This window comes from Octopus sinensis, linkage group LG2 (genome assembly GCF_006345805.1).
Source record: "Octopus sinensis linkage group LG2, ASM634580v1, whole genome shotgun sequence".
Taxonomy (NCBI): domain Eukaryota; kingdom Metazoa; phylum Mollusca; class Cephalopoda; order Octopoda; family Octopodidae; genus Octopus; species Octopus sinensis.
Window position 1 is genome coordinate 112,619,766 of NC_042998.1, and position 15,437 is coordinate 112,635,202.

Here is a 15,437-nt window from a genome sequence, read left to right on the forward strand (position 1 = left end):
TCTTACAAGTTCATTATGATTATTAAATGTTAATGAATTAATGCATTTTGGAACTCTTTAGCTCCAAACAAAACATAAAGGATTAATAAGAAAATAGGAAAAAATATTCATAAAACTGCTTCATTTGAAATATAGCCCTGTCTTTAACTTAACATATATAAAAGAAAACTATTCACTATTTACATAAGTACGAATGTATTCTTGTGTCTGAGTGTATATAATTATGTCTACATACACACATCTATATGTACGAGGTATATATGTGCGTGTGATCTTGTGTGTGTGTGTGCAGAGAGAAATAATAGATAGATAGATAGATAGATAGATAGATAGATAGATAGATAGATAGATAGATAGATAGATAGATAGATTGATAGATAGATAGATAGATAGATAGATAGATAGATAGATAGATAGATAGATAGATAGATAGATAGATAGATAGAGGAATTTCAACCGTGTTTCGTGGTCTGCTACCACAACAGCTCCTTTATAGGATCCAGTTAGCTCAAGACATCATCAGGAGGAACCACGTCCGGTTTCGGCCCCTTCTCCTCCACCGTTTTGACGTGGCGGCCCCCCGCCTTTCGGAGGTGTCTTCAGCTCTGATAGATAGATAGATAGATAGATAGATAGATAGATAGATAGATAGATAGATGTGTACGTATAATGAATGTACTCTAGTGTTTTAGTCATTACACCCAAAGACATGCAGCAGTATACATGAACACGCGCGCATGCGTATGTGTGTGTGTACTAAGATTGAATTCGACAAATTGCTACAAGTCTTACAATCGACTGACAGCTGTTGACAGTGTGATGTTTTAATCAATTTATATTGTCAACACGAAAAAAAAAATGAAATATCCTTTCACCGATAAGAAAGAAGAAAAGAAATGACGCACATAAAAAAGGAAAACAACAAAAGCAATAAGCCTTTCAAAGCAACCAAAGCAAAGCAAAGACATAATAAGTGCGTAGTTTATGTCAGACATTAAATTACATAGAAACCTTTATTTTTCATTATTATAACTATAATCTGACACTAACCACATCATTTCGTTGCATATGACGATTATTTATGATGGCGTTCTTATTGCTGTTTTTATTGTTGTTTTTTTATTCCTAGGTGGGGTTTAGTTGAACAGAAATGTAAAAATCATTTCAACTGTGATCGTTTCGTCTTTATGTTGAACAATGTGCAAATCCTCCTTTACACGCACACACACACACACACACACACACACACGCACACACACATACATACATACATACATACATACATACATACATACATACATATATATATAATAATAAATATTAGGGAATAAATCCAAATTTACAAGGAAAAATCAGATTTAAGATTGAATCCAATTTTATAATAAAATATATATTATAATAAATTAGAGACAAAACCACTATTATGCAAATCAAACAAAGAAAGACTTAAGCCAATACATAAAATATAAAATAATTTATATAAATTAAAATTTTAAAAATGAATAACCACATTTGTTAAATTTTAATTTATATAAATTATTTTATAATTTATGTATTGGCTTAAGTCTTTCTTTGTTTGATTTGCATAATAGTGGTTTTGTCTCTAATTTATTATATATATATATATATATATAATATATATATATATATATATATATATATATAAATATATATATATATATATATATATATAATATATATATATATATTACTAAGTCTCTCTAAAGATTACGCGCAGCGTTACTGGATAGTTATCCATACTAATATGGTAGTCTATAAATAAAGAAAAGCTGTCGCTGATTAGCTCAAGAGGCCATCGCCTCTAGCTAGCTATATGACACACGAACCTGCGTCCATTACAACCTTCGAACAGGGGAGGTCAGCCGCTTCACCTTGCTAGTCAGACATCTGCAGACATGTTTCAGGGTTGTTGCCCTTTATCAATGCAGCGTAGTCAGACCCACCAGGTGTCGCTACTGACCGTCTGTTCGAGGATTTTATTTACCTAGTTACAGTGGAATACATCCACTTGTTTTCAATAATAGAAATATTAAAATTACTAAGTCTCTCTAAAGGAGATTACGGCAGCGTTACTGGATATTAATAGTTATCACCATACTAATATGGTAGTCTATAAATATAAGACTAAAGCTGTCGCTGATTAGCTCCAAGAGGCCATCGCCTCTAGCTAGCTATATGACACACACACCACACACACACACACACACATATATATATATAGTGGTAGAGTAAGATCTATGGGTGATTTTGGTATGCTTTACAGTGAGGCTCCCTCGTGGTGGACAAAAACCGTTGTCGGTTTATAAACCTAGGTTAACTCTTATCCAGCTGACCAATTTTCCAGAATATTTCCATCATGAACATTATCATCTTTCCTCGGGAATTATGTCCAAATTCCTACATCATCCAATGTGCCTATACCATCCTTATTTAGACAGAGGAATGTAAGTTCGGGAGGACTTTGTTGCTATTAGTAGCAGCTCAAGGAATTGTATAAAGGTTACCTCATTCTTGTCCTTGTTGTCCGTTTTTAGCACCAGACCAACAATGGTTGAGCAAGCTATCATAAAAGATATTCCAGTTATGACCATCCTGTTTTTTCCAGATACGACTACCTTATCTAATGTGTCTTTTTTAAGACAGAAGAGTACGATTTAAAAGAGATTTGGTTCTTCTAACTTGTAGAACAATTGCGACAAAGATAACGTGCAAATAAAGATTTACACATAATTTTTAAAACAAATTTACAGTGATGTAAATTATTTCGTTGTTGTTTAGTTCCAAATCAATTTTTACCGAGGAGGCCTTTAATCAAAGTCGTTCCAGCTATGACTATCCTGCCCAGTTTTTTCGCTTGTTTTGTGTTTTATTTCTTTTGTCTTTTCTGCCTTCTCGAATTGTTTGTTTCTGAGTAAATTGTCCGTTATCCCATCTCCTTTTGATTAACAGTAAGATATGTTTTAATTGTATATCGCCTACTTATTTTCTGTCAGGATCAAAAAACCACATAGAGCTTCTATCATTCGTTTGTGTAAAATTTAATAAAACTTGATTAATTTTGAATTTCTGAGTGTTGAATCAATCAATTAAAAATAATGTAGAACATGCAATAGCTGCGAAATGAAAATAGAAGCAAGTTACAGCATGTGCAATGCCATAGCTAGAGTTTATGACGCCTGACGATTGGTGAGTTACTCCATGCGAAAAATACCATATAATACGCATATAAAGTGCCGCTCGAGGCGGGCAACCCCGCTTCTCCAAATGAGATTGAAAGTAAGTCAGAAGCTATAAAATCCCAAAGAGTGGAAATTGTGAGAAGCAAAGATGTAGTGTCCTAGATGTATCAGCAGTGTTGCAATTCAGAGTATACAATGGCTTGATAAAGAGTAGGCAACTGTATCTTTTAACGGTTGAAGTATTTTAAAGGAGCGTTATTAAAGAGGGCATAGAAAGAGGGAAGTCAGGTAAATATCGCAATAACTAGAAAGATACATATGAGAAGCTTATTCAGTATAAATATTTCTAATTCCAGCACAAGGCCAGCAGTTTTGAAAGTTTTGGCTGGTACTTTGATTTATCGACCCCAGAGATATAGAAGGTTAAAGTTGACCTCGATGAGATTTGATATGAAGAGCATAAAGAGCTGGAACAGATGCCGGGGAACATTTTTTCTAATGTTTCTAGATTCAGCCAATCCACCGTTCTTGTTCAGAACATAAAGACTGATATCTAGCGAGAGAATATGGTATGATGACTATGGATATGCAATAAACGCACATAGTTGCACACACATGCACACACACGCACGTATACACGCACACACACGCCGATATAATGAGAGTTTTAATTCATTTGACTCGATCTGAGATTGTTTATTGTAACAATTATAACATAAAAGCGTCTGGATATCCATTGAAAACATATATTCTCTAACTACTTTGTGGTGGCGCGTGGCTTGGTGATTAGGGGTTTTGCACTCATGATAGTAACACTGTAGTTTTGATTCCTAGGTCAGGTGATACGTTGTATTGCTCCAGTTTACTCAACTGGCAAAAATGAGTAATCCCGTGACCGACCAAACGGCTGCTATTTGAGGATGGGAAATATATACGCCCCAGAATCTGGGAAATCAGATTTATGAGCCTATGACTCGGGAAGGACCTCTGACCCTTTCATGATATTTACTTTTATTTTATTCTATTTTATAATAGATTGTTTAAAAAATACAATGAATCTGTCAGTGACTAACTCACAGGAGTGCGGCTAAAAGTTTGAGATAAATCAAGAAATAAACGAAAATTGAATAAAACAGTTGTAATTTTCTTAAATGGCTAAAATGATGTTCTATGATGTAAATGTTTCGAAAACATTTTGTTGTATATAAGCAACCTGTACCTTAATATTATGTTACAGTGTCGTCGACCTAATGTTAAAAAAATATTTCATTATATAATCAAGAAGAAAATAGAGCATTATTAAGATTGCCTTAGAAATCAAAAATGTTTGCATACTCAAGAACCGAAAGCTGTTACATAAAGTAGTATAAAGCAACCCTAATTGCGCATGTTTTTTAGAGTCCGCTCACCTACATCTTCAGCGATACTGTCTTCTTCATAGCTACCTTTACGAATAATTCTGAGCATATTGGGGCTATTTTTACGTTGTACTAGTGCTTCGGCCATGACCACCTCCTCGGCCAGCGAGGCTGCTGCATGGGCTGGTTGTCCACTTAAAATAAACAAGAAAGGTACAACATAACAAATGAAGTATGAAATCAAAACAAAAATAACAAGTTTATAAGTGAAAGTTAATCGTATGTGAAAATCAAAAAACATATACAAGTAAATTGATTAAGAGATCCTCTTCCGTTAGTTACTCCATCCTACTTCAAAAGAAGAGGATGGGGGAATATAACAATATTCATTTTTTACTAAGGTTGAAACCATGAATTTACAAAAGAAAATAGATTGCGTCACATGATACTCCTACTTCTTGTTCATTTAATGCAAATGTTGGTGGTACAGGAGAAAGGGAAGATCAGCTACATACGGGATCTCTCTTGGCAGTATCTGGACATCCTTAATGTAATACACTGGAGGTAGACCTTTCACAAAATTGTGGTTTTTCGCTGTGGTACCAGTGACAAACTGCTGAAATAAAAACTGGAATATGCACCTGCTGATTGGAGAACTTCTCAGCATTACTCAGAGGTAGCAAGGCTTTTGTCTCATTTAGCAGTGGACCTCTATTCGGAAACATTATCCACTTGTACTCTCTAATAGTGATATTTTGTAAAGAAAATCGTCGAGTCAATTGAATGTGCCCCCCTAAACTGGAAGCTCGATGCGAGGTTTTGCAACAGAGCGAACTTGCTAATGACATTCAAGTACTATGTAGTGGTGCTATACCGACCAGTTTGCTCCTTGTCGCGAGTAACATATTCTAACAAAATTATTGAGGTCTTAACTAACCAGAAAAATAAGCTGTTGGAGAATCGGCAGTAAAAACCTTGCAATCCTGTGCAAGCAATTCTTACTGTCTAAAGTATATATATTTTATACCCAGAATTGCGTATAAAATACGAGGATGTATAATGTTCAATAATTAGTATTTTTCTCGTAACTTAACTCAAGGTCAGCCTTGACTGAGCAGACATGATTGAAAGCATTCCAGTCATGACCATACTCTCATTATGTATATCTATAATTTCATTGTCCCATGTGCTCTTTCTTTTTCAAGACGACCGGGTTTTATATAAGAGATTTTGCTGCTACGTCTGGCAAATCGAGTAACAGTGTATAGACCCCTTACTGATTAGAAATTTATAATACGAGTAAAATCTTAGCCTAAGAAAGTTGATCGTTACTAAGACAAAAATGTAAACATGAACGAGATGAAAAAAGAATAAATCACTAAAGAAAACAAGATATGTGATATTAGTGACAGAGTAAATATAATACTTACACCAGTGGACTGTCCAGTAAACCATCTGTAAATGGTTTATTTAAATTACTCGTAATAATGGGTGCCTGAAAATACAATTTGCAATTCAATGTCAATACAGAAGGAGATTAACGGATAAATTTCGTGATATTTCAGATTTTATATTTCCAATAAATAGTTTGATCTGTCAATGATTCTAAAGTGATTAATGGTAAAAACAGATGTTAATCACCGTGATAAAAGAATCAATTACACTAAAACAGAAATGTTACCAGTGTCTTTCTCATCAAGAAATAAACAGTGAAATTCTCACAATAAATTGAACTCTACATTGCACGTAACGGGCAAAACTCTTTCAAAACTTTCCTTTTCTACTTCACCACTTTCACCACCACGCATATGTACGCACCAAGTACAGTAACATCTCCAGACACCTCAAAACTAATAAGGCTGCCAATCGTGACACTATTTAAATAATCAAGTCCAGAGCAGAGTCAGCTTCTATCCTCATTAATCACACACACATACACACTCTCTCTGTCTCTCTCTTTCTCTTTCTCTCTCTCTCTCTCTCTCTCTCTCTCTCTCTCTCTCTCCTCTCTCCTCTCCCTCGCTCACTGAAAGAACATTCTGATATTTAGAAACATTCTTCAGTGTGTGCCACTCCAAAGAAGAGCAACTTTCGTGACTTCACCGATCATCATTATCAATGCATCTCAAAGTTGTCGAAAACTGTCCATAGCAATTATCTTCGCCAAAATGATGAGTCTTTCTCCCAACCTAGCTGCTATCAATGCAGCTTCTGTAGACCCATATTTGCTGGATACAGTGATCTTGAAAGATGCTATATTTAACATCAACAAAGCATTTGGCCGTGTCTGTCCAAAAAAATCCCGAAGCTAAGAAATCGGCGCATGAGTTCATCCGACTATTGTCACTTAAATCAAAAGCTTCCTTTCAGATTGGGACATCGCTTCGTGGCCATTTGTAGGTTATGTTAACGACTTGTACCTGCTGTACATAAATAATCTATTTTCTCATCCGCAAAAAGCTCGTTCCAATTCCGGGAATACTATTCTTCACACCTTAGCCTTCAACAAAAAATCATCATAATGGGCCACCTAGACAACTCACCTCACACTTTTACTACCTCCGGGAACGCGAAAATAGGGAACGCGAAAATATTTAACAGTGGGGAGACGGACATTTTGTTTGCTTCAACAACACAATCACTGAACCTGTTCGGTTGATTACCAAGTACTCACTACCACCATCACTAAAGATGATGGTGGTGGTGGTGGTGGTGGTGAAGATGATGATGATGTATCAGTCTTTTGAATGATAGAATGATAAATACATACATATATATATATATATACATGATATATGATATATGATATATGTTACATGTGGCATCATTTGTGAATTGAGAACAATTCTTATCGAAGCCACATTACATTCAGTAAACGTTACCCGCAGGAAAACATCTCAAACTACATTGGACTCTTAGATATAAAAATAAAAATACTTGCGCCTCTTACCCCAGATGAATAGCTACGTTTATGTGCCGTTTGTTGCCGGTTCATATCTAAAGCTTCTCTCAGATCATCGTTCGTATCATGGAGTTTCTTATTTGCTTCACTGAGGAGAAGATACATTGAAAACTACAGTTACCTTAACAGTCAGTATTTAAAAATTACGCAAAGTCATGAAAACAAAGGAAAACTAGAAGCTAAGTAACATTTTACTTCAAAACTTTCATGTCAGTTAATATAAGACTATCGGATGTTGTTATACATCACTGGTCAATGCACTTCGCGTTGTTTTAGCCGTCGAATGATGCCACTCCGCTGGCCAGGAGGGCAGGCCAGCATTTCCTCTGATCAGAAAACTATTCCGTCGCAGCCTTACCCATTTACAGCTGAGAGTGAAATAAAATGTTTTGCACAAGAACACAACGCGCCGCCCAGCCTGGAAATCGAACCCGCAATCTAGTAATCGTGAATACAACACCCTAATTACTAAGCCACATGTAGATAGATAGATAGATAGATAGATAGATAGATAGATAGATAGATAGATAGATAGATAGATAGATAGATAGATAGATAGATAGATATGTATATCAAATGCTTACTGAAGTAGATGTAGCTGTCGTGTAAGGTTGTCTTGTTCTTTTATGAAATCCATCATCTCACGTTTCTCTCTGAATGAAGAAAAAGTTCATTAAGATACCTTATTTATAAACTATATATAAATAACTATCTATCAGTTGAGAGAGAAAGAGAGAATCAGAGAGAGTCTGGTAGATAGTTATGAGTAGAATATGCATTAAGTATTATATAGTAACGCTTCGTTCTCTTTGTAGAAACAACTGTAAGCTACTGAATTAATCAAAAACCAGTTTTCTTATGTTTATATATATATAATATATATATAATATATTATATATACAATATGTTACATTACTCGGTAGTCAAGATAAAACTCTGAGTTTCAGATGCCGAAGTGGAAATCCACACACCATCTCTTCGGTTATCTGGCTATTTGAAAACGTTATGAAAAATACCGTTAAATAAGGGAAATTACTCTGTTATAACTCTGCTTGCCTGCGTACTTATACATCGCTCGCATTTTTCGTCATAAAAATTATATAAAAATACATAAAAAATATATAAAAATATATAATATATATATAAATTCTTCTCGGGACATAACATAGAAAGCATGTTCTATCTGTTTTCTTAGGGGACCAAAAACGTAACAGAAATTTAGTCACATGTGGGCATGATCCGAAAAGCTCTGTCCTTGTATTTAGATAGGTAGTAGGGTCTAAGCTGCTTTTCCAGATAAGCCATCTCTCCATGTCGCATAGACCGCACCTTCCGCTGCCGTTAGTATAGGGCTTACATCTGGCCAAAATCTTCCATTGTATGTTATAATCGACACCTTTATCTCTTAAAGACCAAATATGATTAGATAATTGTGTCGCTTTTCTTTGTTTCCAGTGCCTAAAGCTCAAAGTGTGGTTATTGAACCTGGCCTTGAAATTACCCTCTGTAAGGCCCACGTATTTCTTCCTCGAAAGGGTGTCTTTAGTGGTTATAGAGTTTACGGTAGCTTCATATATGATGGTCTTGGACATGCAAGCTCCTTTAGCGGGCACAATTCTTTATTCCTGCATGAACAGCTGTTTTCTTCTTGTGTTTTTTGTATGTTATGTTTGATTATGTTTTAAAATTGGTAGTTGAACTAAAACTAATTCTTAAATTGTGTTCTATTGAAGAGTTTCCTATAAGTATGGTTAACTGGAAAATGTCTATCTATCAGTGCTAGGAAATATTTACCTATATTGAAGGCCACCTCGGGTGAGTAAACCAGATGACCTTCCTATTTCTATTATTTCTTTTCCTTACTATATATATATATATATATATATATATATATATATATTGTATATAAATAAAAGGGGCAGGCAACAGGTTTTATTTATATACAATATATATACACTGAACTTTACAGAAGTACCTACCGTTAATGGTCATATTTACATGCAGAAATCTACCAGTAAATAATTGTTGGTTTTTTAAAAACCATTAAAGAAATTATTTACTCTTATTATATATATATATATATATATATATATATATAATATATATATAGAGAGAGAGAGAGAGAGAGAGAGAGAGAGAGAGAGAGGTGCCATGCAGTGGGACTGAACCCGGAACCATGTGGTTGGTAAGCAAGCTACTTACCATACAGGCATTCTTGCGCCTATATATATATAATATATTTATATATATATATATATATATATATTATATATATATATACATTCCACAGATATATATATGCATACATTCAGACTATGTAGATATATACATATATATATATAGATATAATAGATAGATATATAGATATATAGATAGATAGTAGATAGATAGATAGATAGATAGAGATAGATAGATAGATAGATAATAGATAGATAGATAGATAGATAGATAGAGAGATAGATCGATAGATAGATAGATAGATAGATAGATAGATATAATATATACACATACATATATTCAAACATATATATACGCTTTGTGTGTGTATGTGTATGTGTGTGTACGTGTGTACAAATATAGATATGTAGAAATAGGGAGATAGAGAGATAGAGAGATAGATAGACAGATAGACAGATAGATAGATACATACATACATGCATACATACATACATACATGCACGCACACACACACTATATTATATATATATATGTATATATATAGGTTCATATACACACACACGCACAAAGGGAGAGTGAGAGACAGACAGACAGACAGACAGATAGACAGGTGACTTACATTTCTAATTCATGGCATTTATCTTCATGCTGCTGCCGTAAAGAGGCCAATTCACTCCGCTGCAAAGCTAATTTTGTTTGGGAATCTGTCTCATTACGTCGTAACTGTCGGTTTTCTTGAGAAATTTCCTCAATTTTCTCTCGAAGCACAGCCATCATATCTTCATTCGTCCGTTCTTTCTTCGAATTGCTTTCCTAGGTTCAAATAAAGAAATGACCACAGTTTCAACTGACGGAAATAATGAGAACTGTATAGCTTTCATGAGTAACGTCTTTATATATTGTAGTCATAGACAGACAGATAGATAGATAGATAGATAGATAGATAGATAGATAGATAGATAGATAGATAGATAGATAGATAGATAGATAGATAGATAGATAGATAGATAGATAGATAGATAGATAGATAGATAGATAGACAGACAGACACGGACACAGTCAGACAAACAGACAGATATGTACACATATTTATGATTTGATTTTTACTTTATCCTTTATTGATTATGATTTCTTTATGCACACACACCCACACACACATTTTTGTTAAATTGTTGTTTCAATGCCCTCTGGGACCCTAGGTGATCTCTTGTGTATTTTTAGAAGGCAAAGATCTTGAATCTGCTGTTTCCACACATTTTCAGAAGTTTACTCAGCGGGATCTTACCTAAATCTTTTTGTCTGACGTGTTGTCTGTCGATTCTTGCACGTTGGCAAAGGAAATTGTTAGTTTTGCCTGTATAATTTCCTATACAATTGGAGCAGGTTATGCAGTATATGCGATACTATGTCAAATATGTATAGTCTAAATGTTTGTTTGCTTGTTTGTTTGTGTGTGTGTGTGTGTGGTGTGTGTGTGTGTGTGTGTGTGGTGTGTGTGTGTGTGTGCCTTTTTACTAGCAAACTAATGTTTGCATAAATGCAAGTGAAATATATATGTATTTAATTCTTATTTCTAGATCATTAAATATGTCTAAGAGAAAACTTGATGATGAAAGTGACACTGAAGAAATCCTAAATATAATCGAATCTGGAGATGAACATTTTGTTGAGGAAATTGATAATGCTGATGAGCTTCAACTGGTACTTCATCCACCAAATGATGGCGACGATTCAGATAAAGATGATGCTTCAAGTGACTGCGAAGAATCTTCTGCAAATTTGCGAGACATTGGTAGAGGTATCCTCGCAGAGAAAGGTGAGATTAGAGCCTATAGTAAAGCTAGTTTTGAGGTTCTCAGTATAGACAGGGAGGTGGTACCAAGCTCTGCTAAGAAACACTGTTCATGCACAAAGAAAAGTTCTCGCAAATGGAACAATAAACCATTGAAACAGTCCTGTGTAAAGTATGATTGTGATTCCAGTGTAACTGATCCTTCGATTACAACAAAATGTAGGGACAAGTTTGAGCCAACTGATGTCTTCAAGGAGTGCTTCTCTAAAGATATTATGGATCGTATTTACAGAGAAACTGTTAAATATGCCGCACAAAAGGGAGATTTGCAGCTTACTTTGTTGAGAATCTTTACAAGCATTTTGGAATTCTATTGTCGAGCTATAATAAATTACTTTGCAGAAAAATGTACTGAGAGACTAGATTCGATTCAAACAACCATTTAGTTAGTCATGCAATGTCTAGAAATACGTTTGAGAAAATACATCAATGTGGAAAAATCAAAGTTTTTTTCACTCATTATATAATATATCATATATAACATATTTTGTATACACATCTATTTTTTACTTCAGTCATTGAACTGCGGCTATACTGGGGCACCGCCTTGAAGAGTTTAGTTGAAGAAATTGACGCAGTACTTACTTTTTTAAAGTCTGGTACGTAATCTATCCGTCTCTTTTACCGACCCGCTAAGTTGCGGGAACGTAAACAAACCAACACTGCTTGTCAAGCGGTGATTAAGCACAAACACAAACTTGAAGACAAAGGCACACACACACGCGTATGTATGTGAATATGAATGTATGCGTACGTGTGTGTGTGGAAAACAGCCATTTCTGGTTCACTGCTGAAGGTCAACAATAAATAAGCTCTTATCATATATATTTCTTTACTACCCACAAGGGGCTAAACACAGAGGAGACAAACAAGGACAGACATTAAGTCGATTACATCAACCCCAGTGCGTAACTGGTACTTTATTTATCGACCCCGAAAGGATGAAAGGCAAAGTCGACCTCGGCGGAATTTGAACTCAGAACGTAACGACAGACGAAATACCGCTTAGCATTTCACCCGGCGCGCTAACGGTTCTGCCAGCTCGCCGCCTTATCATATAGGTTTGGAATATCCTTAACAGGAACGCATGCATGTATGTATGTATGTATGTATGTATGTATGTATGTATGTATGTATGTATGTATGTATGCATGCATGCATGCATGTATGTATGTATGTATGCATGCATGCATGTATGTATGTATGTATGTATGTATGTATGTATGTATGTATGTATGTATGTATGCCATTATTCAGTTTTATTTCAAAATCTCTTGCCAATAGAGAAAGAGCCGGTTTCTAACCTCGATCCAAGGCTCCTTCATAGGAAATTCAACAGCAACAAAGAATTTTTGCATATATGTATACGTACAGATTTGTATATTTTGTTTTATGTATGTCTTCTCGTGCATATACTTGCATGTCTAGACATGCTCATAAATACTTAAATGATAAACTTCTGGAAAATATCTATGTATATATGTATGTGCATAAGTATTCATGGATTTGTGTGTGTATGTGTGTATGTGTGTGTATGTGTGTGTGCGGTAATTATGTATGTATGTATGTATGTATGTATGTATGTATGTATGTATGTATGTATGTATGTATATGCATATGTATTTAACAGTTAGTATACTTACAATTTCAAGGTGTGTGATGGTTTCTTTCAGTTGGTACATTTCATTTTCCAAACTTTTCCTCAACTCTATTTTTTCTAATTCATTTTTTTGCTGTTCCTAAAATTAACACAAAAAATTGCTGAAATTTTGCATTGGAAGGTTCAACAAATAAACACCAAACAATTTTTCTTTACTTTTAACTTAAGGTAAAATTGCAAAGGAAAACTTAGACAAAGGAAAACGTTGCTGCGAGAATTTGAAAATTTGTTGAACTACTTCTTTTGTCTAATAACATAAATATTATACGAGTGACAAATGTTAATTATGAGCGCAGGTAAGGTATCTTCAAAACTTTGTGATTCGGGTTTCTGTCCTTGTGTGTTGCACCATAAGCATGCGTCTTCTGCAATAACCCTACTTCAGTAATAACTGGTACTTATTTCATCGACCCCAAAAGGATGAAAGGCAAATTTGACCTCGGCGGAATTTGAACTCAAAACGTAGCGGCTAACGAAATACCGCTAAGCATTTTGCCCGGCGTGGAACCGATTCTTTTCTACTCTAAGTACAAGGCCCGAAATTTGGGGGGAGGGAGCCAGTCGATTAGATCGACCCCAGTACGCAACTGGTACTTAATTTATCAAGGATGAAAGGCAAAGTCGACCTTGGCGGAGTTTGAACTCAGAATGTAAAGACAAACGAAATACCTATTTCTTTACCACCCACAAGAGGCTAAGCACAGAGAGGACAAACAAGAACAGACAAACGGATTACGTCGATTACATCAACCCCAGTGCGTAACTGGTACTTAATTTATCGACTCCGAAATGATGAAGGGTAAAGTCGACCTCGGCGGAATTTGAACTCAGAACGTAAAGCAGACGAAATACCTATTTCTTTACTACCCAGAAGGGGCTAAACACAGAGATGACAAACAAGGACAGACAGACGGATTAGGTCGATTATATCGACCCCAGGGCGTAACTGATACTTATTTAATCGACCCCGAAAGGATGAAAGACAACGTTGACCTCGGCGGAATTTGAACTCAGAACGTAGCGGCAGACGAAATACGGCTAAGCGTTTCGCCCGACGTGTTAACCAACTCACCGTCAATAAATAAATGATATGGGGCTCAGTCCATTGATTTGTCCAGAGGAGTTATAATGATGTTAAGGCGACATTGGCTGTGAGTTCCATTTTGGTAGAAGGTATATTGTACGTGGCACCAACATTGGATGATTTTTAAACTTAATGCTAACATCCTTCAGCGACGCTGGTTGTGTTATTCTCCTCATTCTACAAATTGTAGAGTTCATGGTGGCGTTAGGGAGAATCGAGTCTGAATGATTCGAGGCGATCATTGTAATCGTAGTATGTCAGTATGTGTGTGTGTGTGTGCATGGGGCGTGTATGTGTTGCTGGGGTTGTATGTGTGTGTGTGTGTAATTTGTGTTTGTATTGAATATTTTACTAGTTTACTAAAATTTCATGCCTCTTGAATCATAACACTGAGTTTCAGGTAGTTGATTAAATGATTGATGATAACTAATGTGACAATATACAATTTAAATATATCCATAACAACATAGAAATATAATTTTCTATAAAAATTTCATTGGTTGCTTAAAAGCGAATACCTCACATATTCATTTATTCAACACTGCCCTCCGCAAGGCACGTGATATATTCATATATTCACAACCGAAAGAACGTATATTTTCTCGCCTTCAGTATCATATGAGTAAAACACATGAAAGCAAAGAAGGTGGCTACTAATGAATAATTGAGTACTTTTCTTATTACACTACCGTCTTTCAGGATATGGTAATGCCATAGTATGAGGAATACATTATTTTAGATAGTTGTTATTAAAACAATTAGGCTTATAGATCAACACCCACAGACAACGCAACACAGAGCCCCAGACATACACACATAGACGTAATGTATATGTGTGCATATATGTGTGCATGTGTCTGCGTGTATGCATGTGTGTGTGTGTATGTGTGTCTTTGCATGTATGTACTAGCGTTTTATATTCTATAGCAGATTCAGTTATGGGTTTGTCGGTTTTCTGTTATGCTAAGAAAATGGGTAAACTATTTACAAAATTATTTACTAAGTATCACTTCATATTGAATTTGCATACGTGTGAGCTGCGTGCCTGCGTGGGTGTGGTGTGCGCGTGCGACGTTGTGTGTGTGTGTGTGTTTATGTTTAGTCATTCTATTGGGATTGTAGGAACAGACAAATCTAAAATAT

The 15,437-nt window shown here is 35.2% G+C and overlaps 1 protein-coding gene across 6 annotated transcripts in view; it reads right to left on the reverse strand.

Annotated features, from left to right (window-relative positions):
* The window catches only part of LOC115232572 (ras and EF-hand domain-containing protein homolog), a 117,634-nt gene that overhangs the window by 34,356 nt on the left and 67,841 nt on the right, over nucleotides 1-15,437 (reverse strand). For all 6 annotated transcript variants that reach the window (XM_036498939.1, XM_036498932.1, XM_036498935.1 and 3 more), the window contains exons 5-10: nucleotides 13,194-13,289; nucleotides 10,318-10,511; nucleotides 8,105-8,173; nucleotides 7,509-7,608; nucleotides 5,989-6,053; nucleotides 4,610-4,752 (exon numbers count right to left, since the gene is read on the reverse strand). In XM_036498939.1, coding sequence (XP_036354832.1) covers nucleotides 4,610-4,752; nucleotides 5,989-6,053; nucleotides 7,509-7,608; nucleotides 8,105-8,173; nucleotides 10,318-10,511; nucleotides 13,194-13,289 — 667 coding nt within the window. The remainder of the gene's footprint in view (nucleotides 1-4,609; nucleotides 4,753-5,988; nucleotides 6,054-7,508; nucleotides 7,609-8,104; nucleotides 8,174-10,317; nucleotides 10,512-13,193; nucleotides 13,290-15,437) is intronic.